Below are 27,618 nucleotides of genomic sequence, written 5' to 3' on the forward strand. Positions count from 1 at the left end.
AGGCTATAGAGAGCTTTTGATAGGACAGAAAAATTGCTTTTTTTAATGCATCATTGGATAATCCCTCTTCAAGAGATATTTTATGCTGATTACTTCATAGTAACTAAGTAGGAAGCTAGCAAATGTTGTTCCAAGTTTTCAAGAAGGGTCTTGCTGTTGGAGGGGGGAACAGAAAATCCATCTTTCTTTGTATGTTGATCAGAACTGACAATGGCTGAAATGCGTCAGAGTCTAGAACAAGAAAGAGATCGTTTGATTGCTGAGGTGAAGAAGCAGCTGGAAATGGAAAAGCAGCAAGCGGTGGATGAAACTAAGAAGAAGCAGTGGTGTGCCAACTGCAAGAAAGAGGCCATCTTTTACTGCTGTTGGAATACTAGCTACTGCGACTATCCCTGCCAACAAGCTCACTGGCCTGAGCATATGAAATCTTGCACACAGTCAGGTAATCTTACTCTGGGTTGCATCTTTGTAGCTGAGGGAGTTAGGGTGGGTGTAATACACAGTGACTCAGTATTCCTCATTTCCATGCATGCAGATGTGCCTATGAAGAGTGAGTGATTGTGGACCAGCACACATGAGTAGTGGCTATTCTTTTCTTCTTTTCCTTTAGCTACTGCAACACAGCAAGAAACTGATAATGAAATTAGCACAGAAACATTAAATAAAACATCACAGCCCAGTTCAAGTGTGCAGCCTACACCCACAGAAACAGCCAGCACCCCCAAGGAGAAGGAAGTTTCATCTGATAAAAGCAAAGAGAGTGTTACAGTGAGTATCATTATGGTCACTTCAAACTAAAATAGTATGTAAGATTCCTCTGAAACCTACCCCTAAAGGCTTCCCTGGATAAGCCAGGAATTTGTAACCATTTGTGTATTTCAAACAGTGTGATTTGGGGAGTAAGATAGGCAGTTGTGGTTTGTTTGGTTGTTGTTGTTGTTTTTTTTTTGTTTGTTTTTTGTTTTTTGTTTTTCCTTCATCTTGGCAAAATACCTCCTTCTGTCCTCTGGGAACACCCTTTCCCCTTCACTCATTCCCAATAAAACCTTGTGTTGGCTTGACTCATCCTTCCAGCCAAGGGGGACTGGACCTCTTTCTCTCTCTCTCTCCAGGACCCATCAGTGTAGCTTCTGGTCTGGATCTTTCGATACAAGTTGCCTTCTGATAAGCAATACTGACTGCAGCACTTCCAAGCCCTTCTTGCCTGGGGGTTCAGAGGCCAAGCTCAAGACCTGCATTCAAATCAACTTGCTTTATCACAACAGACTGCCACTAGGGTACCACAATGTTCCATAACACTGATACAACAGTTCACCTGGATCTACAGTTAACGGAGCAGTGTGCAGTTATGAAATCCTCCATAGCATCTACTCTGATAGTATTCAGTAGGCAAGGATGAGCAAATGCTCTAATAAAAGGGACTTAACATTGCATATATAGAAAATGTTTATAGAGAAGATTTTGCTTTATAGGTAGGACTTGACTATTAGCAATTTCAGTACCGTTTTTCTTCTGCCCTTGCAAGATTTATTAAATGAAAAATTTTATGGGGGGGCTGATCCTTCAAACCCTTACACATGATCCCCTACATCCGTAGGAGCCTTGTTGTATTTTAAAATATTAAAAGCAAACTAATTTTGTAGTATTGTGATTCCAGCATGATGTCTCATTGAGATAGTCCTCTAGAATTGGGAAGCATAGTAAACTAGAGAGCTGTGTTCATTTCTTGACACTTTTGCTACTACTGTCTGATGTTAGATCTTTGGGCTTGACATGTCATCTAAGGGATTAACTTGGGAAACATTTAAAGAGGGGAAAAAGGATGTGCTGTTCCACCTGAATTCTTTGGGGAAGTTAGTTGAACTTTGGCTCAGTTGAAGTTCGTACGTATTGTCTGTGGCAGCACAACCATTGTATTACTGGAGAAATACGGGATGGGAGAAAATCAATTACCTAAAACTTTCGCCAGGGAATATTCCAGTTATACTAATCTGGAATTGCTTTCACGTAGGTGTTATACCTGAAACATCATGCTGTATACATTGATCATGTTCATAATTTGAATTTTGTTTTATTAACAAAGAAGTAACCTGTGAATTCATTAAGATACAAATTTTTAACACGAACAAAACATCCAACATAAATTTCATATTATAATAATTATGACTAGGTGGAATTTATGTAAAAGCTGAGACTTTTACTGAGGTTACCTGTGCTGTCTCTGCAGATAGCAACAGGTGTGACAAGCAACCAGCCTATAAAACTGGTCCAGGTACCGCAGACCACCACCTATATTCCAACTACTCAACCCACAATTGTAAGTACAATATCATCATTTAAAGTCTGCAGTAGTACTGTTCCTGGCATTAAAATTGCTCAGTATTTCTGGGGGGTTGTCTCCGTACACTGTTCTATCAAGATATGAATTCACTGGTGTAGTCTCAACTTGCAGTGCAAAATGTCCTATTTTGCTGTGCAACATTCCACCCTATCATTTCATCCATTGATTATTACAAAGGTTGAGAAGCTCTCAATAAGAACAGCTAAGGCACTGAGGACAGTCAGACTTCAATTTTTCCTTATTGTGTTAGTTATTTGTCCGTTTCATGTATATACTTGAAAACAACATCAATGTAAATATATAGAATTCATTTAAAATATCTTTTTGTCTATGGCATCCTAAAGAGATTTAATGAATTCTGAGCTATGCTTGATATTCCTGTGACATCTCAGTAACTCTGGAAAAAAAATACGCATTCAGCAGTAGTGTATCTCCCATGCAGTATTGCACATTAGCGTTATGAAATTATGAGAAATAGCATTGTGTTCAGACCTGTTTTTTTCCACTGAAAACTTTACCAAGGACACTTGAATACCCTAGTATCAGTCACCGGAGATGGGACAGAAGTGAGTTTGCTTTTTTGGGATTTTGCACACCATTCTATCGCATTCTTTCAACTTGTGGTGTTCTGCGGTGTTCACTTCAGAGTCAGCACGGCAGCTGAGCTGACATTCTTACCAAAAGAGAAATGCTGATACTGCACTGGTAACTGAACTGCATGCCTTGTCTCAGTGGGGGTTCAGCAGAGAAGCCCATGTTTGGGTAACTTCAGTTCATTTTCTGCCTGAAGTTAGATAATTTAAATTCATTTTCTTCCTGTGACTGTGACGCCTGGTTTGCTAAGTTATTCTGTCTTTCTCTCTCTCTGTGTACACACAGACATGCATGCACCTTCCCCCTCCAGCTGCAGCATACCACACCTGTGTGCGTTGGAGTATATGCACCTCCACACATACGCGTGTTTCATAGCCATCATGCTCCACACAAAAAATGTATCGCTTATAGTGGCTGTCATGACTTGTCACATTCCTAAGCATTTTTACTCAACTCATTTCATCTCAACTGAGAGCACTGTGCACCTTTGCAGGATTGGCATGAAGTTACTTGGACTGAATTCCCATAACAAGGTTTTGTGTGTGTTGAAGTCAAACGGGAAACATCAGTGAAGTTAGGTTCTTTTGTGAATAGCTGAGAGGTTCTAAGATCATAAAGTGGTTTCGTGTAATATTCAGAAAAATGGCAGTTACCTTCATCAGTTTTCTGTAAAACAAAGTGTATTGACTTATGTAAAGCATAAGTGGAACATCTGGAGGTTTCAACCTTTATTTCTGCATGTTTAAAACTTTGTACACGTATATGCATTAGTCTTGCACAGCTACAGACACCTCTGTATTCTAACAATTGCACGTGCAATTTAAATAATTTTAAACCTTAGTGCATGTTTAATATGTATACAAAATGTACATATGTGAAAAGGTGGCAGAGGTGGAGAATTTACCTCTCAGGGAATGATCCTAACACATTTAAGGAGTCTTGCACATTCCATTCATTCTAATAACTGAAACTTTTTTTTTCATTTGTGTAAGCGTGTATATTTAAAAGACAACTGTGGCAACCTTAATTTCCCCGCCTATACAACTAACAGTGACTTACACAATGGCTTCTTTAGGGTTCAATTTGCACTTTGTTTCCAGCTAGGAACTTCTCCCCTCTGAACAACTTCCAGTATATCTTCTGGGTACCATTTCCATTGAACTCTCTTTACACATCTGAAATCACTGTAAAATGACAAAAATCTTGAATTTATTTAGAAAGTTGGTTTCATTTTGGTTTTTATTCTTTCTGCAGTTAAATATTGTAAAAATTTGAATTCATCATCTTTGCATTCCAGGGAATGGAATGAGTAGGCTTCTGGAAGGCATAGACTTTGTCACAAAGGAGCTGATAAACACTCTAGGCTGTAATCCATCTCAGTAGGGATATTAACAGTCTTTGGTGAATACCATTAAGACACTAATGTGATTTCTTAAAACAATGTGGGGAGACATTGGGTTTCAGTGAACTTGTATTTCTTCTTCCGTGTTCTCTCTGGAACTTTACGCTAACAGTAAAGGGAAGACCTGGGCATCCCTTTCAGATTTCTCAGATTCTCACTTCTTGTTTCTTCCACTAAATATTGTGAACTGAAATGGATGCATTTGTTTGATCACCAGTTGTCCATCACTGGAATTGTATCAAAACATACTTGCAATTTGTATGTTACAGACATTTCTAAACTTTCTCACGTTTTTGTAGGAAAGGTAAGATAAAGGCTTAAGATTCAATAAATCCTTTTCCAGATCTTCCAGAGTGATGTGACCGTTACGAGATTGTTTAACATTCTTGTGCCTTTGTCTCTGCATCTGTAGAATCAATTACCACCCATAGAGATGTCCTGAAACTACATTTGTTAAGATTTATAGATCATGATCTGTATGATGGAAGTGAAAAATTTATTCTATATTAGTATTTTTACAGGGAGTATAAGACAGTTCCCAGTAATCCTGATGTTTTTGTTATCTATTTGTGTAAAAGTTAAGTACTTTTTTTGTTCAAATGGATGCTCTTTATTCTCTTTTGTGTAGACTGAATGCATGGGGGAGTTCCTTTTGGGGGAAAAAAAAAAATAACTAATGTGTAACAGGAATATACTTATAAACAAGGGTATTTTTGTACTCCGGTTTGATTTATCAAAACATTTTTCAAATGACAAAGGATTTTCTTAGCCCTTTTTCATCTCCCCATGTATTAATTTGGGGAAATTATGTAACTGGACGTAGTAACTTTGAAAACCTAATTCTCCTAGCATAGTACATTACCTATAAGAACAACTGTCCCTGTAATTATGAAGTAGTAATAATACAGTAAAAAACTCTTGGCTCTAGGAAAGTAATATACTACTTTCTGCCTTGGAATAAGGTGACATTGTGGTAATAAAGATTTTAATTCTTGCACAAAATTGGAACTTGTTCTGGATTTTCCCTGGAAAATAAATCTCTATTTCTGTGGTCATGTTTATATGACCTTTAACATAACAATATGTTTCTCTTGGTTTTAATTCACAGACCATTCCTGTAGTGGTAAGTCCTTCTGCTGGGACAGTGGCAATGAGAACTGGAGTTCAGTATGTTCAGACCACAATGCCAGTCCAAGTACGAAGAGTCTAACTGCTAACAAGAAGTCCATACAATTGTTGGAAAAAATAAATCTAATAGAAATGTGAAAAATAAACACAGTTCTTTGGATTAACCTCAAAGGTTCAGACTTTAGCTTTGTATATGTGTACAAAGCATTAACTACACTACATTAATGTAAAGCATTAGCGCTGGCTTAGAAAAGCTGAGGACAGGTAAGATCTGTGTTAAATCTATGCTTCTTTTGTAAATAATGTACAATTTGTGGATGTCATTAAAGTTAGAGTACCATCTCATTTTTATATTTGTATTGACTTTAACTTATAAAGAGTGTTTGAAGTTGGAAAAAGAAAGGTTTAAAATAGCCTTATCACAAGCTAACACTGAAAACTGGTCTCAGAAATTCACAGTTATGCATCAAATAATGTAATCAGGAGAATCTGAGCAACTTGATTTGCATTTGGATTGAAAACAATTTCTGCACTTTGAAACTCTTGTAGAATTTTTTGTTGAGCAACCAAATGATGAAGGGTATCTTTTTTTCTGTTAATTGTATTAGACGAATTATGACATTTCCAATCTGTGGACCTGAAAGACATATTTACATTGCTTTTTACAGTGACCAGACTGTTAAAATTGTTTACAAGAGACAAGTTGAAAATTCAGCCTAATATCAGGAAAGTTTGAAAGTGTAATACCAGCTGGTTGGTAGCATTATTTCTTATCACTAATATCAAAGATGAGAAAGGGTTTTGGTTTTGGCTTTCCTGTGCTTCACAGTTCAGTTTTATTTTCTTCTTCCTCTTCTTCTTCTTCTTCTTCCTTTTTAATCCTCTAAAAAGGACTTCGAAAAGTTTTCAAATGGAACAAGAGCTAGGTGTGGAGAAAAACATGGATCAGGAAACATGGGCAAAGGACTTTTGATGCTGGGCCAGAGCATGTATTATTTATATGATGGAATTTATGTTTTTATGTAAGCATGAAACAGTACAGTATGAGAGAAAGTAACCCATGAAAATGCTGTCTGTTACACTTATACTGTAGTACCATTTTGTATGTTGTGTAAAACGAAAGCATTGAACAAAGCAAAGGTGATGTATGTATATGAGAAAATTAATTGTATGATATCATTCCAGTACATTCTGTTGTACATTTTAGTCATGTTGATTTCTCCCATTGTTTATAAAAGAATGCGGTTTGTACAGTCTCCAGCTAGTTACCCATATTAGAGGGAAAAAAGTATTAGAAGAAAAAAGCGAGAACAGAATTATTCGTGAATTGCAGTTGTGTCAAAAATAGCCTAGCTGGCCTTATTTGTGAAGCATAATTGCTTTTAGCATATGGAAGTATTTTTTCACATTTTCTTTGTATAAAATTTGTATTAAACTTAAATATCTTTTTTGAAAATTGTGTTTCTTTGTGACTAAGACAGGTGACACGCGATATGCTTTGGGTTTCTCCAATTTTTCAAGAAACTTCACACTTTTTTATTAAACAGTTTTAGAAAAATGTTTTGTGTTCCTGAATTTCCAGTTCATTCAGTCTGGATGATTGCTCATTTCTGCACAGTCTCCAGATCATAGCTAATTTTGCTTATGTTGTGATTTTCTGCCTCAGCAATGTGGGACCTTTGAATCCAAGACTGTCAGATTTGAGAAAAAACAAAGCAGTGTTGACAGTCTGTAAGTAACAGTCCACGTATGTAAAGACTCATTTTAATAGCAGCTATGGTCCAGTGCTTGATGTGTAACATTTATTCATTTGTTGCATTGGGGCAGGACACAAAGGATTGATCGCACAGCTTGTCAGGTATGCTTGTGAGTTGAGGTGGGGACTTCCATGACAAGTCCTGCTGTAGTCCTCTGCCAGGGCATGAAGTAGGGCAAGACTGCTATGTGCCTCTGTTAAAAGAACCAGAGGGAGCTGAAATAGCTCATTGTAAAATCTTACTATGACTATTCTTTTAAAGTTCCTACTCCTGTAGGTATTTTGTTACATGCATTTATAAAATCAAACAATGTTCCCAGTGCTCCTGTTTAAAGAAAAGCACAAATCTTGCAAGCTTGAAATGATGTTTTGGCCTGCCCCATGTAGTTTGAATGTTGGATTAATAATGTTGGGATCTCTGAAGCCTCTATTTCAGTGATCATTGTTGTTATTTATTTTTATTTTAATGGGCATTTCTTTTTTCTTTCCTCATATGGGATAATAGGTGACCAAATCCCAGTGAGGACTTGTTATCAGGCCAGGGTATCAAGGTATCATCTTAGATGTTCTGGTGACTGGTGTCCTCCCCTCATTTTAGCTGGTTATGGTATGAAGTTCATCAGTTTTCTGATGATTTTATCTAACGTGAGGGAAGAACACATCTCTGGCTTGGACATACCAGAGGAGATGACACTGATGTGATACGAGTTTAAAAGATTGGCTGTAACTTTATTTAATACAAATTCAAATGTCATGACTGGGCTTAAGCTGCATTTATCACTTGTGTATGGAGTACCTCCTACCCCTAAGGAGTGTGTCTCTTACGTAGGAGCCAAGCTTGGGAAAGATCGGTGGGCTGGGTCTGCAACTTCAACTTTTCTGACTGTTTATCTGTTGCAGAACCTGATTCAGTCCTGGCTTGAAGACAGCCAGACTCCTTAGTTTGGAATCTGGAGGGGCTGCCCTTGGGTCCTCTGTCTGCAGAGGGCAATGCCAGTGATTAGGTGTTGAGTTGCTGGGGGCAAGGGATAGTATAAATAATGGGAAGCCTTTTTGGCCATATATCATTTTGGGACAACTTGTCTTCACTGTTCAGCTACAGGCAATGGATATGCCTCAGGTTTTCCATCTTGTGTTAATAGCCTACTAGGAGATATGGGCATATTACTACTGATTCCTTAAGTTTTGGGGAGAAAATAAGTTTTGGGGAGAAAATTAACTTTTCTTAGTTTGAACTTAGAAATCTCTATACTCTTCTTGCATTATCTCTTGGGCCTTCAGGAGGAAGAGATGGACACTGGAGTTCCTTAACTGGGCCAGTCATCTCTGAAGCTTTACCAAGAGATGATGATGTGTTCCTAGCTTTACCACACCTTCAGGAGCCCTGCACTGGTCAGAACGTGCTAATACAGCATTCAGGCTGCTCTGAGGTTTTGCTTTAGTCCCCCAGGTGGTATGATGTGGATGGAGTTTACTATAGCAAAGTTTCCTAACAGAAACCTGATGTTAGTATATGGGTGTGACGAGCAGACAGATGAAGTTGAATCAATGCCATGCAGCTGTAACTGCCGTGGTGGCAACAGCCTGGCTCTGGCAGCTCTGGCTGGAGAAGAGGGAGCTTTGTGGGCTGGCTAAGAATGCAGGGTTTAAGAATTTGCCATCAGTTGTGCTGTCACCTTCCTGTGCTGGTGCTTGGTGAATTAGGTTTTCAGTGCTTAAATCATGGAAAAGTGGTTATAGAGCAGAGGAACATGGAGCAAACAACAGCAACACAGCTCTTCTAGAGCCAAAGGCTCCAAGTTTCTCATCCTCTACAGTAGTGATGTGTCAGTTCAGAAGGGGTGCTATAGGCTCCACTAGTCATGCTCAGTCTAAGCTTATCTATAACCAACTGAAATTCTTTACAGAGAGGTGGATCCACGCCACCAAAGTCCCTCTGAATAACCCTTTCTTTGTGTGAATTACAGAGGATAGTTTTTAAAAACAATTGTACAGTTGCAGCTTAATTGAAGGCATTTAAAAACCTCGCTAAGCCAAGATTCTGTTAAGCAGCTTAACATTTTGTCTAGAGGAAGCTTATAGCAGAGCCTAGCTGCCATCATGTGGAAAAACGCGAGAACTGCAAGGAAAAAATACAGGAAATTAGCAAAGTAATGACATGTGCTTCCATCCCCAATAACAAGGTACATTTTTGCAACAACTTCCATTACAGTTTTTTGGTTGTTTGACAAAATGCTATTTTGTTATTGCATCTGAATTATTCAAAGCTTGGCAAGGTCCAAGTGTGATTTTTGGCAGAGCTGTTTTTAGAAATCGTTCAAATCCAAGTTCTGTTTCAACTAAATAACTGAAAGTTTTAAGACAAAGAGACCTAAGAAGATAGCATCCTTTCCTGCCTGCCATCTCAGTGTTATTTTTGGTTGGTAAGAGCTATTTGCTTTGTGTTACACTCCACAAAACGAATGACTTGCTAGAAGTAGCAGTTGAGAGCAGATAGGTGGGAAGACCCTAAGGATAAAGTTGGGGAGGGGGGAAGGGAAGGAAATATTTTGTTTCAGTCCTGCACCTGAAGAGGATGGAGGGGAAAGGTATGTGGTATGGATCATTCCCTACAAAACACATAAAGCTTTTGCAAAAGGAGTACATTAGGTGAGCGCAGTTTGGCAAATCATTCTCTATAGGCTCCAAGAATGAATGAGCACTGCTCATCAGAGAGCTAGGAAATGTACCTGAGCTTCAAGCCAGGCAAAAGCACAGGCAGAACTGAAATTTGACATGATGAGCAAAAGGTGCTCTTAGAAAATGGAGCAAATCTGTTAAATTCCTCTCTGGGGCAGCACTTGCAGGGACTACAGGTGAAGGGAAAAGCAACTATGCCCAGAAAGCCTGTTTCCCTTCACTGTCTGCTGGGAGAATTCCTTGATATTCGATTCCCAATGACAGCATAGGTCATGAATCTGTCTTCATCTGATCTTTGTCGTGATTGCAAGTTTTCCATTGTGTGTGTTGCTTTTTGTGTTACTTCTCATTTTAAGTATTCTGTATATTTGCTGTTTTCAGGACAAAAGGACTTCACAACTCAATTTGCTGTGGCCTTTTGCTCATTTTTCAACAATATAAGTAACTGAAACTTGGGAAAATAATCTCCAGGTTTCATTCTACTTTTAGTTTTATATATTGAAATATGCATGTTAAAATTAAACTGTTACCTTCTTATTTAGAGTCCTGGCATGCAAGAAAACCTTATGGTGAAAAGTGGAAGAGAAAGGATACTATGAATTATTGTGGTCTGTTTCTGCACAGTACCTTGTAAGTCTGCTGAATAAACAGCATTAGATACGAAGTTCTGGTCATGCAGAAGCTAACTGAGGTTTCAGGGATAAAACTTTGACCCTGATGAAGCCCACATACAGTATGCTACTTAAGAATAACTACCATAAGTGAGGAAGGTCCTTACCTGACAGAGAAGAGATGGTCAAGAAATGCCAGAAGAGAGGGAGAAGGTAACACAGCTACATTAAACACTTCTAGGAAAAGCAAGAATTGCTCTGGCTTTTAGAAGCTGCTTTTAAGAGCCAAGTGATAACGTATCTGTATGAATTTATCTCCCAGTCACTGCAGTCTCAAGTCCCTGCAGCAGACCATCAGCACTTGAGTTGCACTTACAGCAATAGATTAAATACGTATTTACTGTAAGTCAGCATTTCAAACTCCATTCTGTCTAAGAAGTACGTAACAGGTGAATTACTGCCCTTAATTTCAGAACAGAATAACTGAATGATAAACTTTTTCAGCTTTTTCTCCCATATCTGAGAAGTTTCTGGCTGAAATAGGCAACCCACATTATGCAAGTTTTCCGTTTGTTGCTTTGGGAAATAATTGAAAGTGCAAACAGTAAACATGCTGTGAGGCTGTAATAGTCTGGAAAATACTTTTAAAATGCTGTAAAGTATTTTAAAAATGGCTTCCAGTGCATGCCTTTGCAATTGAGTATTTTGTCTTTTATAATAGAGATTGGTCTGCCCACATTGTTGGGGTTTGGGGAGGAGGTGTTGGAATCACAAAACCTGCAGCTGCTCCTGAGGAAAAATGAGTTTCTTTACTTTCCTTGATCACAACTCCACCAAATCAACAGGAATGCAGGAAGGTGCTTTACCATTACTGGTATGGGTTATTTGTTTTGTTTTTTTGTTGTTCATTGTTCCGATAGGAACAGACTGAAATGGAGGCAGTGTAGATGGCTGTGGTAACTCATCACAAGGCTTCTGCTCTGGTCAGCAGGAGTTACCAGCTATTTTGGTGATACTGCCCCATGCGGGTGCTTAGAGGGGAAAGGTTATATACTCCCACGTAACCCTTAGCTTTGCTGTATTTTGCAATATCTGCTGTCTCTAGGAAAATGGCTTGATTTTTCTTTCATCCTTTTGACAAAGGGTCTCTTCTTCTCTGCTACAGCAGAACAGGAATTTGGGGGTTTTGGGGGTTCACATGACATGGTTTGAGGTGTAGGTTGTTAGTTCTTCTAGTATTGTTATTTTAAGCCCCAGCTTTTTCAGACATCAAATACACGTGTCTGGGATCCAAGTGGTACCAGAAGATCACAGCAGCAAGGAAATCTTCGCTCTGGCCCCCAAGTGAGACTCTGCTTCCTTTACAAAAGGTTAGGAAAACAGTTGAGATTATGGCATACAAAGGGTCTGATTATGAAATTATGGGAATATTAGCAATCAGTAATTGGTAGCTTTAAAAAGCTGTTTTCTTTTATTCTGCAGCATTGTATTCATATGTCATCTATTTAACTATGAGGGAATGATAGTGTAGAGGATGTGATGAATATGACATGCAAGTTTAGAGGCTTTTTTTTTTTTTTTTACTTGTTTGGAAATGTATTTTGGTCAAAGTGTGGGAGAGGAGCTGTGACAGCAGCTACTGCACCCTGATACTACAGTCCCATTCAAGAGTCCAACCGGTGTTATCTCACCAGGTATGTGTTTCACATCCCCTTATCTACTTAGGTTCCAACAAGTTTGAATTAGAGGTTCAGAAGTGTACTAACATACTGCCACTTTGTGTATTGTTCTGCCATTTTGGGGCAGAATTTGGTATCAGCCATCTTTTTAATAATGGTACTAACATGATTTGTTTGGTTTGTTCACCTCAGATTCAGCTCTACTGCTACTTATTTGAGAATGTGGTCACATTATAGCTGTACTCTGACCTGGTTGATGATGTAACTGTGAAAGGATTTTATGCTGTAACTGTTCAAATGCATTGAAACAGTTGAAAATACTAAGCCGTTTGTGTTCAGGAGTAACAAAATGTTACAGATACATTGAAACACAGGTGAAAAGGCCAAGCGAAGCCCCTGTATGTGTGGGGCATGCATGTGTTTGCAGGCCTAATGTATGTTCACAAATAAAAAGCTGTTACAGATACCTTCTTCCAGCCATCTGATTCCCTGGAACAGTAAATCTTCATGGTCTGGCTCTAGTGAGAGATGAATACCTGCTACTGTGACTGGAAGGAAACACTACGCTAAGTCTGACAAACAAGCATTCCTAACGCTGGTGTACACCACCCTCATCAGTTCTGTTACCTGTGGGTAAGTAAAAATCATTAGCTGGGAGGATATATGGAGAAACAGTAATATAGTAAGTGGAGCACCAGCAGGCACTAACAGAGAACAAAATGCCGCCAAGAACTTTGGAGACAGAAACAACAGAGCTTGAGAATCTTTAAATACAATCAGAAAGCAAAATCTTCTAAGAAGCCTTGCGGGCTGGGTGGGAATCACTCTTGACTCAAATAAGGCAGGTGTTAGATTTGGAGTATCAAGCAAGAGCAATTAGCTGATTGACAGGGTGTTAAAAGCTGAAGTCTGCTATCCCTGGCAGACTTGTTCCTTTTTCAGAAGTTTTATTCATAGATGTGCTTATCTTGCAAGTATCTGTCAGTTCTCCAGTTTGATTTCTTTGACTTGTGATAAAACTGCCTACCTGTGACACTCATACACTGCTGGAAAACCTTGAGGGAAAAATTCTACCAGTTGCCTCTCAGCAGACCCTGGGACAAGCAGTGCCTCTGCTAGAAAAATCACATTTTAATTTGTGTGTGTTGTACTCAGCCCAGAGACCAGCTCTTTGCAAATGCCTCCAAAGCATGTACTCGCAGGATGTTTCTGTTCATGCCTGCTGTTGATGAGTATGGCTAACATTTTAAAACTGCTGCAGGGCTGCAACATTTTTAGCCCAAGACTGAGATCACGTTCTCTGTTTGAGTCCTGCAGAAAATCCCCTCTCAAATCTAGCAATGAGTCCGTTTCCTGTGGTAAAAGTATTTTAACATTGGGAGCGTCACTCAGGCTTGTGTAGCACTTATGTAACACTTGTAATTTGTGCAATATATGTGTGTTTGATCGTGTTTCACACATGATAGATAAGGGGATTGTGTTACTTGCAGCGTTGCTCTAACACCTTGTTCCTGTGAGGTCATTTGGTGCAAGCAAGAAAGAGCAGTTTTGAAAGTGAATCAGATTCAGCCAAACCCAGAGAACTGCAACATTTTGACAGCAAGAATTAACTGCCAGTTCAGCAGAAATCCTAAAGCTGAAACATACTTGTAGATGCATTTATTTACATAAAAATAAATATGCACAGCTGCAATATTTGCTTGCCCTGTATCTTCCTCTGCAAGAAAAGTTGGATTTGCTGACTATCCATGTTCTTTTCCAGTGGACAAAGCCACTCTCTTCACTCTGTGCACCAACAGACAGAATAGTTGGCTACAGACTCCGTTTTGCCTCTGAGGGGCTGTGTTCAGAGTCGTCCTAATCCAACCCCACCTTGAAAGGAGGAGTACGTATTCTACATATACTCCTAGGCCCAAAAGCGGCTGGAGAGAAGAGAAGGCAGGTAACCTAGTTCCCCAAAATGTAAACATTTTTTTATTTAATGCCTTTCACTCATCACAAGGTACTTTTCCCCCACCCCCAACCCCCCAAACCAAGATGGCAGCATAAGGCACCGTGTAGACACATGCACAGTCCACATACCATCCATGTAAGATTTAAAAACACAGCTATAGTTCTTACCGGCAGTCCCATGTGTCCTTATTGTTACTGTACACAACATGATTTTCCCCAGAGATTGTCCTGGAGAAATGCACTCTTAATTTAGAATGGCAGGACTCTCCCCACCCACCCACCCACCCCAAAAAGCCAGATTAAAAACACAGGTACAGAGCTTAATACCAGAGTAATGAGATTAGTTCATAAATTAAAAAATACAAACAAAAAAATCAACAGTTTCACTCTTATTTTCAGAAGGTCCCATGTGATATGATGTAGTATGCACAGAGCATGCTCACAGACTCTTTACTATGTCCTCTTCCCCTTTTAAAAGAAAACTGACAAGTAGACCCAAGACTTCTAGTGTTTGTTGTCGATGGCAAAAAGGCAGTTACAGCTCTGTGCATCCGGCTTAAGCGTGTAACTGCAGGCTCCCCAGAGTTATCTGAAGGCTTTTCCTCTGTTCAAAAGAAGAAGGACTTGGTACAATGTTCTTTGGCTGCAAGTTCTTAGAGGCTTCCACTGAAAGGGTTCTCCTTCAAAAAAAGAAAAACTGCAGTTGCTGTGGGATTTTTTTTTTTTTTAATAAGAAAATGCTGAGGAATAGGCGGAACCGATGTAATAGTTTGAGTGAAGCCCTCACAGTGCTAAGATGTTGGGGTCTGCTACAAATATTCAAGTTCCAAGGCGTGCCGAAGAGCTTCCAGGTCAGCATGACAAGAGATTCTCCAGAATGGCATGTTGTGCTAGAGTGAAACCAAAAGAGGGTTTTTTGTTTTGTTTTGTTTTGGTGGATGTTGTTGTTTAATACTGAGATGAAAACAAATTTCTTAATTTGGACCCTCAATAACAGAGCTTTGTACTTGGGCCACCGGGTTGTCATGGTGTCACAGGCAAGGAGGCTCATCTTAGAGAGAAAGGAAGGAAGAAGGAAGTTTCTATTTGCTGAGGCATTTCTTCTATGCAGAGAGGAAGGAAAGATCTGCCACAATTTGTGAGTGTCCTGCTTCAGGGATGATGTAGGATGCAGGCAGACTTTCTGAATGTACTAGCCACTAAACTTTACCCTTGTATTTTTTTTTAGGGATTAATTAAGAAAGTTTCTAGAATTTCAGTACTCTTAGAAACAATTTTCTTGCCACTTTATGATGTTTGCCTATAGTAACAAACTACACAGGATTCTTAAGCATTGTAATCCTATCCTCTAACGCAAGGTTCAAAGTTATTCTGTTTCCTGTAAGTGAAAGCCAGTGCATCACAGCCAAGTAAACAATATATTTATCACAAAATGAAGTTATTTAAACTTACAAAGATGCAATACCATACAGAGACAAAATGCTTTCTAACAATTACTTCCCTTTCCTAATTAACTGGAGCAATAGGTCATGCTACATTTCCTGGAAAGGTAGGAACTGGTATCACTGCTCAGATCGATTTTTCATTTAGTGTAACACTGCTGCCTCAGAGAAAGGTGCAATAGGTTTATATGACAATCCGTCCTCAACAAAGTCTCCCAATTCTCATTTTTGAGAGACTATCATATGTACCTCTGCCTCCCTGTTGTTCAATTCATATTAATTGTGATAAATCTGAAGTAATGTATACAAATGTCCAAGTTCTAACCAGTCATGCCACTTGATATCCTAGCATCTAGACAAATCAGCTATGACCTACTATTAGCTTCTTTATGATAATGAGATCATCTAATGAGAATTGTGAATATACCATAGGAAAACAAAACACCTCTGAAAGATTCCAGCTTTTTGTAAGTGCTGTGAAACAAGAGAGATTCAATTAAACAAAGGACCTGAGATGGAAACTATAATCTGGTAAGGTATAAATAGTTCTATCAAAGTCCAGTTTTAACAACATAGTTCTGTAAAGATTAGCAATGGCTGCAATTGCCATGGCCACTTTTTATGTGAAAATATCAAAATAATTAGAATTTGCTTTTAAATGTTAAATTCAACTCTTCTAGGTATGTTCTGGTCAGCCTGTGGTTTGAGCTGCATTTGTTTCTTATCCAAAACAATTCAAACAATTTTACTTTAGATCAAAGATACGCAGCTCATACTTGCACTTAGATTTTATGATAAGATCGTTGTTTTCTTAGCTTCCTCCCAGAATACAGGTATCTGTACAGTCAACGTGAAGTATGCAGTAACTAAGCCTTAATTGACAAAGTGTATTGCCCTTCTAGTGTGAGAATAATTCCTGAATTTATCACTGTAAGCATACTGTTTCTGAATAAATAGGATAAACAAAGCTTTAAAGAAGAGATGATGCTGATGAAGGGAGAAGATCCTTTTCCAAGTCTACCTACCTGTATAAAAAAACCTCCAGTGTAGTGTCTATTGCCACGCATCTGATGTTTAAATACAACTCAAGTTTCCCTCTGGTATGTTGCCTATCAGTAAACAAATGCTTCCTTCAAGCTATTCATCAGTGTGTGTAGAAACAGCAAGCAAACACAGACCTCTGAAGTGCCTGGACTCCATTGCTCTGCAATTTCACTTTAAGAGGAAGAGTTACTTCCTTCTCCCTTCCCTTCCCCTTGTTATTATTAAACCCCTCCCATTAAATTATCTATTTTTCCTTCTTTAAAGGGAAGAAAGCTTGGTCTCCCAGCCTCTCCTGCTGCTCAGCATTTACAGATTTACCACTCATCAGACAGGTGAAGAAAAATGACCCACTAAAAAAAGGAGATATTATCAGTGCTGTCGGCAAAACAGTGAAAGGCTCTTTGCCTGCCCTCTCTCTCCACTTTTTTTTTGTATAGAGCTCAGGTGTGTAGAAGTCTTGACTAATGATAGTCATCAATCAAAGGAGGTGACAGCCCAGCAAAGAATGTGCTCTACTAATGGGAGAGCTGCTTAGGCCAGGAAACACAAGCAAGAGGACTCTTGAAATCCTGCCTCTGTGAGCCCGCTGAACCTTCCCACATCTTCATACTGCCAGGGAGCCTGGTGGCCTTTGATGCAGTCATGTTCACTGACCCACTACCTTTGAAGTATGGTACTGGGCTGTCAAAAGCAGCAGCCTATTATCACTTCATTCCCAGTCATGCATTCTGGACTCATCTCTGAGGACTCCTTAACCCTTCATGAACTAGAGAACCCTCTGCAAATCTGAGCAATTTTCAAAGGGGTGGGATTTGTTGTTTTATTAGTAAGGCTAAATGTATTATAAGAAGGAGGGGTTTGATAATGACTTGAGATACAATTCTGGGGCTAGAACATGTGCTGACCACCTTATTTATTTGCTGGGATCCTTTTGTTCCTGGGTTTATGCACCCACAGGAATTAGATTTGTTTGAAAAGTCTTTGCAGAAGCTTCGTTCAGAATGAGATGTCAGGTTCTCCAGCATAAAGTCAAGCCTCACAGCTGAGTTACCGTGATGTAATATTCTGTATATTACCTAAGCTACCACAACCATCTGTGTGTCTCCTAAAAACTAATCAGTTTGCTGAAGATGGGCCTCCATGCAGTCAATCCCTGCATCTCGATTCAAGTGCAGTACTCCTGAAGCAAATGCAATTCAATCACATTGCTGCAGGTACAACAGGAACACAAAACTCAAGATGCACAAAGATATCTTGAAATTAATGCTTGCCACTAGAAAACTGTATTCCTGTCTCTGTAAAGCTAAATAAACAGAGATTCCAGGCAGGCTGCTGTTCTAAAGATTAGGAAATGAAAACTGTGGCACTTCAAATCTTACGTTGCACAATTTAGTTGATAAATGTGACTACTTTCTGTCTTCAGTTGTTACCTTACTGCCACTCTTGTGTTTCTCTGATACACTGACATCATTTGTGCATGGCAGAAGGTAATTCCTTGCTGTAACTCTAAATCTCATTTTTTTCCTTGTAAATCATTGTAACCAGAACATGGGCTTTGGTCTTCTTAAACTTTGCTTGTACTTTCTCTGAGCTCTGGAATCCCAGCTTCTCTCCTCTTACAGCCTACTGAAAAGAAAGATGCTTCAGCTGGTCCCTGAAACTTCAATTCCTGTTTCACAATGAGTGAACTGCGGACACTAATGGCTGTAGAACTCAATTGGATGCAAGGGTTAGTCCATTTAATTATTTCTATGTCTACCTATGCCAGTGGGCTACTCATCAAGCATGAAATGTTACAAACTGTGGGCTTATCATTCCTGACCATACTGCTGTCAGAGTTTTTGTTCTACTTCAAATTCTGTATACCTTCCCAATTTCATTTTGCTTGTGAAATTAATCACACTGATCAATAAATCATTAATATAGGCAACAGCTCAGTACTGGTCCTTTTGGTATTTACTGTAATGATGTTATGCCCTATGACCTCACTGAGTCATAAATAGAAATAGAAGTGTGCATACATGCATGTTCTAATAGACCATTCAAAACGAATTCCAAGAATTTGGACTTCACAAAACAAAAATAACAAAAACAACAAAACAGCTACAGATCAGAAATTCACCCTGCTTGCTCATCTGAGATCACACACTGGAGTTTTCCTTTTCTTGTGTTTAAAGCCATCTTTATTAAGCAAGAATGATTCCTGGAACACGTGACAGAACAACTACCTGAAAAATTTCACTAACTGCCAAGGTGGAGGGAGGATTTACAGTATGAAATAGCTCACATGGTTGTTAAGCCATTTGCATATTAAGAAATTAGACCAATTCTAAGCTGTTTCAAATGGAGGGAGCTTCATTAAATGCTTAAGTAAAGAATGAGCCATTGAAATTAAAATGTGGAAGAATCCAGGATGGCATCCACAAACTGTACCTTTTTTGCTCCCTGTTCCTCTTCAACACCGTCTCCTATTACAATGTACACGGCTTTCCTTCCAAACCTTTGCATTATTCTTTCAAAACAGCTTTCTTTCCCTGAGAAACAGAAGATGCATATTTTATCTGTACACATACAACAAGTGGGGCTGACATTCAGGTACTGGAACTGAAGTTGGAACCTAATTGAACTTGCTGCATTGCTCATTTCCTTTAGAAATTAGAACCCAACTTAATCTTCATGTGAGATGGATTCTTTCCATCCCATGAAAGCTACTAGCACTTTCTTTATTAGCTGAAGACTTCTAAGTGCTGCAAGTTTTCTGTAACCATTGTGACTGATGAATTACTTAGACTGGCCATTGGTAGAGTGATACGATGGTCATCATTTTCAGTTTTGAGAGCCCTCTTCTGCTTGTTCATAAAAAACAAACCTCAAAAGTTCAAACACTTAAACCAAAAGGGACAGAAAACAAAGCAAAAAAAAACTCCAAGCCAACCCTATCAATATTTATTACTCTCACAGCTTCATAAAACTCATTCAGCACACTTGACTCCAGCAAGAGCAACAGGATCCAAACAGTGTTTCTGTAACACGTACAACCAGACTGCCTTCCTTCTAGCTAGGTGCAGTTAAGACCCAACATACTTTAGCTGCTCCACAAGGTGGATATTTTTCAGACTTGTTCCCTCCCAGAGATGCTTGGGAAGACTTGATTTTTTGTACTCTGTACTAGCTTAAGTGTGGTCAGTCAGGATGCAAATCACAGATGTGTAAACATGGAGCTAAAATGAAAGTTCACACATTGCTTGTTGTGATCAGGTTGAGTGGATGTGCCTGACTTAGGGACAAAAATTCAATCTGTCTTTGGTGAGGCATAAGTTAGTTTGTTCTTACCTGTTTTTGTTGCACTGTAAATATTTTCAATGGGGAAGACAGTGCCCAGTCCATAGAGAAGAACTTTTGCAAGAGCTGGTATAAGCTGAGTTGTGGTGACCAACACATTCACACAGTTAGGCCTAGAAAACAAAAGTTAGTAGAAATGGCAATATGTGTTTCTCTCTTTTACTCTAAATTGAAAGATGGCAGGAAGCAAACCTTTCTTGCAAATGCAAGTTCTCCAGCCAAGGGCAATTATGGAGCTAGAAGGATTATGAAGGTAGAGGCAGGTAATCTTAGTACTGGTATTGTCTCTATATCAATTTAATAGAACGAAAAAAAAATACAAATCATCAGCAGTGATGCAGCCTTACTGCATGCATGCCAGGATCTATTTTGCAGGAATTTAAACGCTATCTAGGTAATGGCCATGCTTTTGTTCTTTTAGGATGTTCAGGGATAGAAGGGCCCTTTCCTTCTCTAAATCTGTGCACAGGAAAAGTGTACTGCAGAGGAGTCAGTCATGGAAAGGCAAGAAATAAGGGCTGGTTTTTCTTTTGCTCAGTTCATCATCTCAAGCTAACCCCAACACGTCTGACCAACATGTGCAGACAGGCCTCCCACAAGTTTGGCCAGCAAAGTCCTATAAATGTGTCTCAATTTGTTTAGAGGGGGAAAAAAAAGGGAAGCAAAGGAGATCCTGGATCAAGCCCGTAAGCAATTCTTTAAGCTGTTCTTACCGGGAATGTATCAAATTCAGCGCCTTCAGAGCATGTGTGAGCCAGAGATCAGTCAGCGCTTCGAGTTCTGCTCTTAACTGCAGCCAGGTTTCCCTCTTAGGAGCTCCTATTAAACCTGTAGGCAGGGAAAGCATCTTTGCAGAAGCACAGAAAGAGAGCTGCGTGGCTTTGTATGTAGTATGCCAAAGGCCTCCCGGCTGTGTTCTGAATCCTGCCTCTCCTAAAGGCCTTTCTCCTGGCCTCAGTGCAGGCTGCTCCCCTTTACCCACAGCCATGTGACTGCAAGGTTCTGCTCTGAGGTCCATAAACCCAAACTGCAACACATGCCTGTGCTACTAGAGCTCAGCTTCCTTCCTCTCTGAGGGAGTAGTATCAGTCACCCGCAGTCTGCAGGACCACGTTAAAACATCTTGGAGTTATCACAGAGCTCATATGGGAAATGAGCAAGAGGACAAAAGAGCCGTGTATAGGGGCTGATGTCCTGTGCTGGAGCCAGGAAGTTTTTTTTTTTTCCTCCTGAAAAAGCCATGCACCATTTCTAGTAAATGTGGGAGGGTACTCCTCCAACAAAACAACAACAAAAAGTCTGCATTTTAACAATTCTTAGTTTTACTTCTTTTTTGTCACAGACCTGTTGTTGAAGTTCTAAAAGAGAATCAGAAAAACCTATTGGAAGAACTGGTGGTATTGCTTTAGGGGAGTTAAAAGCAAGTAGTTATGTTTTCAGACAGAAATCAGCCCTGTGTTCTTCTGTGGAGAATAAATAAATAAATAAAAACCTATTTAGTTTTAAACTGTTTGCTTGCTTACTAGACATTTTGGAAAATTTGAGAAGGCTGCCCTCTGGCCAAAGTAATAACAAAATAAAGCCCATGCTCAGACTTCAGTCCTTCTCCAACCATTAAACCAAGTATTGTAGCATATCTTCTAAAAACCTCATACTGAATCCTCATTTAAGAATGACTGCTGAAACACTTGCTCAGCTCAGTGTAAAATATTCTTATCACAGTGTTCTCTACACCTCCTCTACAGCATGCTTCTAGCAGGGTCAGAAGTATTTGAGATGATGAAAGGCATGCTTGCTGTCTGGCAGTAAATACTCACCCCCTACATTGTTTTTGTAGGTGTTGTACATCTCTTTCACCCGGCGGTAGCGGAATGCTAATTTCCTCATCCAGTCAACTCCCCCGTGAACGCCTGAGCCCAGACATAGATTTGCACTGGCAGTTGAACTGTGAAAGCCATCTGCAGAGAAGTTATATGTGCTGGGAGAAGGAGGAGGGAAGGGGAGAGGTCATTAGAATCACAGTCTATACAGTGCCAGCAGGGAGCGGAAACAACTGAAAAGTGATGTGGAGTCAAGTGGCAGCAGAGATGTACACAGCACACGCTGTACAGCCGTGGAGTTCATCCTTGCTGCCTGCTCTCACCCACGTATCCCAGAAGGGCGTGTGCCACCCTGCCTAATGCTCGTTTCCACTGTGTAACTTTTCTGTGTGCAACTAGAACCAAAAGATTTGAAAGGGCATTTGTGGCCTGTTATTTTTCATTTACTTGAATGATTTATTTCCAGGCTAGGGAATCAGCCTGGTTGCCAGACCCATGATCCCACACAGTCATTAGCCTCATCTCTGAAAAAAAAAACAGCGACAACTACCACAACTGTAAGCAGTACAGGTTGTTTAGCACTTCCTGTCAGTTCTGAGGTTCTCTGGACTACAAAACATCTGACTGTCCTCAGGTCACTGAAAATTCTTACCTGCCTGTCATCCAGGCTGCTAAGCCGCAGAAATAGTCAAATCTTAAAGAATTTTTCTGGCTGCTTGGCTATATTGTTAAACATGAACTGAACACATTAATCAAGAAAAAAAAACATAACTAAACAAGCCTTAAATGCCTGCACTGTGTAAAGCTTTTTAAACAAAAACTGAATGAAAACTTCAAAGCAACCCCCAGGGTAATTACCACCATGGGTGGGGGCTAGTGGCAGTTCCACTGGCATTCTAAACTGACAATGTCTTGGAAGGCAGCAAGCCTGTCTTCCAGGTGTTTGTTCCTGTCTTGAGCCCTCCTTGATGCACCTCGCTTTGTATCAGTGCAAACATTTCTTTAGCACTGAGGTGCATCAGATCAGGGAACTGTTCCAGTTTAAAGACAATATAGTTTAAAAACAAGCAAAGAAGTTGCTTTTCAGCTGGATCAATTCTGTGAGAATATGGCTGGGGGTGGGGTATGGAGCAGCTCGCGTTATTCTAACATGTTTGCTGGATGGCAGCGTCAGGGTGGGTTTCAGAGCTTCAGCAGAAGGCAGACTGGGCTGCAGTTGAAGAGGGCAGCTGCACTCATGGGACACAGTCTGCTGGGTCAGCTCACACACCCAGCAGAGTCAGACAAACTGAACCAGAGCAAGGGAAGAGACAGAAATGCTAAGAGACTCAGACCTAGCGTTCCTGGGCTACATCTTGAAGCCAGCTCAGCTTAAAGTGCTTCTGGTACCTCACTGGGGCAGTAGCCAGTGCATCTACATTCACATCCTGATTTACTATGCAGTAATTTCCCCTTCTTGAAAGCTCTGAGGCCAATTTATTTCAGTATTAGAACATCCAGATAAATTTAACATGCTTAACGTATTTCAGTTAGCTCAACTTCATATCCCGCACAGACAAACCATAAGCATGAGAAGTATCTACAACTGAAACCACTTAGGGGCTTTTCACAGGATTCATGATACACTATTAGCTTACAGCTTTTGTTGTTGTTGTTCACTCAAAGTAATTGCACTGATTGAGATAAAATCCAAATTATTATTTTAATCAATGTCTGAATATTTATCCAGACTCACCTGCTAACAAGCCACAGGAGCCAAAGGACCAAAACATGCATGTGCCATTTCAGTGCATTACAAAGCACAAACCATCAATTCAGTTTCAGCAAAAAATCTTTTGAGTGTTCTCTACAGAAGGAGAAAGCTTTTCTAGAAAACTGCTCCATTGTTTTCTATGCTGCTTCTGCACCAATTTCTCATAACAACCATCCACAAAAACACAAACTAAAGTTTTGTAAGAGCTCTGCATATCTTTTTCTTGCACTGATCACAGTGACTACAAGCAAAACTTTGGGAAAGGTAAATGTAATCGTACAAAAATAGTTTTTATGTACATGATTAATGAACTTAAACAGGCAATATTAATAGTTAGTGCAGTTTTGGTGTATGTTTACACCAGTGACAAGGCTGTGGCTTTGGCAAGGACCACAGTCCATACAAGTAAGCCCATTTATTACAGATTGGGCAGTGGGAAACCTTTCAGTCTGGTTTTGAAAGGGTTTGGCTACACTTGTGCCAACTGGCTGGCCAAATCATGTTGGAAACCAGTGTAGTCAGAGCAAAGTTCACCCTAATTTTAAACATAATTCCTAGAATGGTTCAAAGCTGAGCAAGGTCAGGGCTTGCCAGTAGGCACAGGCAAATTAATGTGTGAACACCAGCTCTGTACTTCTGTGTGTTTAATAACTGCAGACAGCATGGAGCCAGGAAGGGGAGAAGGCACATGGCCAAGGAAGTTTTTTTACAACACTGACCAACCCCTGCTATTTTCAAACAGCTGGGGACTACCTGGCCTGCAGCTTCCACCCGGAGATCCCATACCTTAGATCTTGACCATTATCATCTGACGATACATCATCTATGTGGATCTGGTCACAGTCCTGAGAAGCGTATGAAAAAAATACATCAGTAAATAAATACTTTGAAAAAACATTTTAAAGAACACTTCATGTAATGAAAAATGACTTCAAGGCTAATGCTACGAGAAAATCTTACACGTTGCCAACACTGTCTAGTACAGTATAGCTAGCTGACTGTTATAAACAATATTACACAGCACTTGCATAAGTAACTAACTGTGTGTGAGACAAGCTGTTATCTAAAGGCACAACAGCTCCTTAATAACGCACTAAGTGGAATTCCTTCCTATGCAGATATGAGGGAGAGAGAGGGGCTTGTCTTTTAGCCAGGAAAACTGTTTTGTAAATGTTGTTATACATGATAAGGCACAGATTTGGCAGCCTCTCCCACTGTGACAGTACTTCTTTGGACAGAAGGTGTATCCCCACATAATTACAAGGGGAGATCTGTCTCAGAAATTTCCAGAGACACCTGTCCTGTTGGTGTTTTCCCAGGGCATACCGAGGGGGTTCAGCTTCCTTTGATGTGCAGAGAAGCACTGAAGAAGGCACCCTTTCATAGCCCTGTACTGCAGAGTTAAGAAATAATGTGTCAGTAATGAGGAAATCCACGGACAGGAAATTTAACCAGAAGGTACACTTAGAGCTCAGCCTGCATGAAGTACGTACTCAAGATCTTATCTTGCAAAATTCTTCATTGTTTGAATCACGGAGGCCCTGCCTCAAAAACTTGAGAAATGTTGTTTCTATTGTTTCCTTCCTAGTCTTAACACCATCATTAGAGAGAGGAAAATCTGTAAGCTTCTACCTACTGCCTTAATCTCTTTTCTCCATGATCCTTGTAGGTAAGGAGAAAACAAAGCCTTCAAGCTGGCAAACACTACCCTTTGTTCTGGCTGATTTTCAATAGAAGTAAAAGCACAGTTGATATAAGGAGACTGAAGTCAGAACAACTACAGCTAACTAAGGAACAGTTATCCTTTACCACGACAGTATTTTATAAACCACACAATCACCTACCTTACATAATTATAGGCTTTACGAATTACTTTAAATTAGCCCATCCAAAAAAGAAAAAATCCCCAAACAAGTAACTAAGCTTGATATCAATCGCAAAATGTCACGCATTGTTCTTGCTCATAATCACGACATTTTCTGCAGAACTTGTTTTAGATAATTCTCAACAAGTCATCCAATTTTATCTTGTTCTTGTCTCCTCAGTCCTCTTCATCAACATATGACTGAGGTGTATACTCTGTATAACCGGAACCAAGTAACTGTATTGCAGATTTCTGCTGGCACCTCTCTCTCTTCCACCCACTGTCATTTTTTAAGCCCCCCTCTCCATAGCTGTTGTGAGCCATGCTGGGATAATATTGATGCAGCCCACTCCATTTCAGTTGTGTGATGCAGGGCATTAAGTCAAGGGAAAGGTATTTGTGGAGGGATCTGTTTTTCTCATTTGTGAATGAATTGTTCTGTACACTGAAGTGTGACAACAGTAGCTATCACATTTCTGACTTAATAAAATACCATGACACTTGGTGAGACACTACCTCATAGTCCGCCGGCTGAGCCTATCATGTTACTGGGTAAAACACAGGGAAGCTGGTTAAAGCAAGAATGTGGACCGTGTTTTACTACTTGGTTACGAGACTAATTTTTCATTCTCGCAGAATTTCCTTGAGATCTTAGTGAGTGGGGAATCAGGGCAGGATATCTGGGCTGCTGAAAAGAAGGTCCAGAATGTCTGAATGGAAGTCTGCAATGGAAAACCCAGTTTCCACATCTGCTGACTTTTTAAAACAATACTCTAGGATCTCAGAGGTACGTGATCTGTTGAATGTGCAACCTGTAACTGAGTCAAACGTGTAAGACCTAGTCAATCCTCCAAGCTCCTGGAACGGAACTGTTCTTACTGTTGTGACATCTCCAGGCCAGTCAGTGATACACAATCTGCCTCCAGATGGGAGCAAGCCCTTGGACCCACACAGAAAGGTGCTTGAGCTAGCACAGCTTTGAAATGGTACCACAGGCTTGGAAAAAGCTTCTGCTGCTTCCTTGTGAAATACAAGCTCGTTCTGAGGACGCATGGAGAAGCTCCTTCAGTTACTACTTCTGCTCTCTCTGCATATTCTCTAGGTTAGTCTCTTGCACATGTAGAAACAGCTTGCAGACATACAGGTTGTCCATTTTTGTATCGGTACTGTGTTAGATAATTTTAAAAAACATCTAATGAATTAACTGATCACTTGATCTCGCATCTCGTCTTAAGGTGGGGATAGGGGGTTAACAGTTCCCAGAACAGGAAACCTCCAGGGAGGGCTCTGAAAGGCAATAACCTGTAAACACACTAATCCCCTTGTTTGCTAATTCCTCATTCCCTTCTTGGTCCTGCTGTCCTTCACACTTGCTTTCTAGAGTGCTAGGCAACGATATCTCCAGAGGGAGGATGAAATGTACTATTTTCTAGCTTGTGTTGCACTGTAAACAAAAGGAGCCTGGGAGAAAAAGCACAACCCTGAAAAGCCCAGAGTCCATACTTGAGCTTCACCATGATCTGTAACCGTGGTCAATTCCTATTCTGCCTGATTTCCCAAAAAGGGAACAAAGAGTGAGAAGATTTCCTTTCAAGTGTATTTACTCATATAGTCTATAGCGTGATCAGAGCCCTTTATAGGCCACACCTTGTATGGCCTGCATTTGCAGACAGCAGGGATCTAACCTGCCTGTACTGCAACTGCAGTCAGAGGTGATGTGTCCAACAAGCACCAAAGTGCTACATGAGTAGGTGAATTAGTGTGGTACACCCACATATTTATAATTCGAAAATGCGGCTCAGCAAACACATGCCTCTCGCTTGCCTGGGTTGTGCTTCTAACAACCTCCAGAACAGGGCAATACTTGTGTGGCTGCATGTCCTCAAAGCTGCCCTTGTCAAGGTTTGGTGCCTTCATTCTTTGTTACAGGGCAGCCACACCATTAAGCTGTGTTTTAATAAGTATCGACCCTCCTCCTGCCCAAATCTGCTGGAAATAAATCCATCTTCTAAGTTCTACTACTCAAGAGTTAACTTGCTGGCAGAGAACCCCTTTCTGTAAGAACACCAGAAGTATTTGGTAAGAGTCTAGGCCTAGGGCTTCTCCATTCACCCACCTGCCCTGGAAACTGGGGATCAGCCTCCTGCTATCCTGAGGGCTGGGTGTGAATCTTGTGGGAAATGGGCCTCTGCTACGCTGCAGCACCAAGA

At 40.1% G+C, this 27,618-nt stretch overlaps 2 protein-coding genes across 20 annotated transcripts in view; one reads left to right on the forward strand and one right to left on the reverse strand.

Moving 5' to 3' along the window:
* The window catches only part of ZMYND8 (zinc finger MYND-type containing 8), a 65,534-nt gene extending 58,613 nt beyond the window's left edge, over window positions 1-6,921 (forward strand). For 3 of the 15 annotated variants that reach the window (XM_038166467.2, XM_072026618.1, XM_072026621.1), the window contains 4 exons: window positions 203-442; window positions 611-768; window positions 2,228-2,317; window positions 5,446-6,921. In XM_038166467.2, coding sequence (XP_038022395.1) covers window positions 203-442; window positions 611-768; window positions 2,228-2,317; window positions 5,446-5,547 — 590 coding nt within the window. In that variant the 3' untranslated portion in view covers window positions 5,548-6,921. Of the gene's footprint in view, window positions 1-202; window positions 443-610; window positions 769-1,112 lie in introns of all 15 variants that reach the window. The other 12 variants (XM_038166469.2, XM_072026620.1, XM_072026623.1 and 9 more) reach the window with 6 other exon arrangements.
* A 7,546-nt stretch (window positions 6,922-14,467) lies between these two features.
* The window catches only part of EYA2 (EYA transcriptional coactivator and phosphatase 2), a 99,522-nt gene continuing 86,371 nt past the window's right edge, over window positions 14,468-27,618 (reverse strand). For 3 of the 5 annotated variants that reach the window (XM_072026630.1, XM_038166473.2, XM_027442842.3), the window contains exons 11-16: window positions 24,331-24,389; window positions 21,789-21,949; window positions 20,685-20,799; window positions 19,963-20,084; window positions 19,063-19,163; window positions 14,468-15,033 (exon numbers count right to left, since the gene is read on the reverse strand). In XM_072026630.1, coding sequence (XP_071882731.1) covers window positions 14,953-15,033; window positions 19,063-19,163; window positions 19,963-20,084; window positions 20,685-20,799; window positions 21,789-21,949; window positions 24,331-24,389 — 639 coding nt within the window. In that variant the 3' untranslated portion in view covers window positions 14,468-14,952. The remainder of the gene's footprint in view (window positions 15,034-19,062; window positions 19,164-19,962; window positions 20,085-20,684; window positions 20,800-21,788; window positions 21,950-24,330; window positions 24,390-27,618) is intronic. The other 2 variants (XM_027442840.3, XM_072026629.1) reach the window with 2 other exon arrangements.

The sequence above is a fragment of the Anas platyrhynchos genome, chromosome 21 (assembly GCF_047663525.1).
Source record: "Anas platyrhynchos isolate ZD024472 breed Pekin duck chromosome 21, IASCAAS_PekinDuck_T2T, whole genome shotgun sequence".
NCBI classification, from domain to species: Eukaryota; Metazoa; Chordata; class Aves; order Anseriformes; family Anatidae; genus Anas; species Anas platyrhynchos.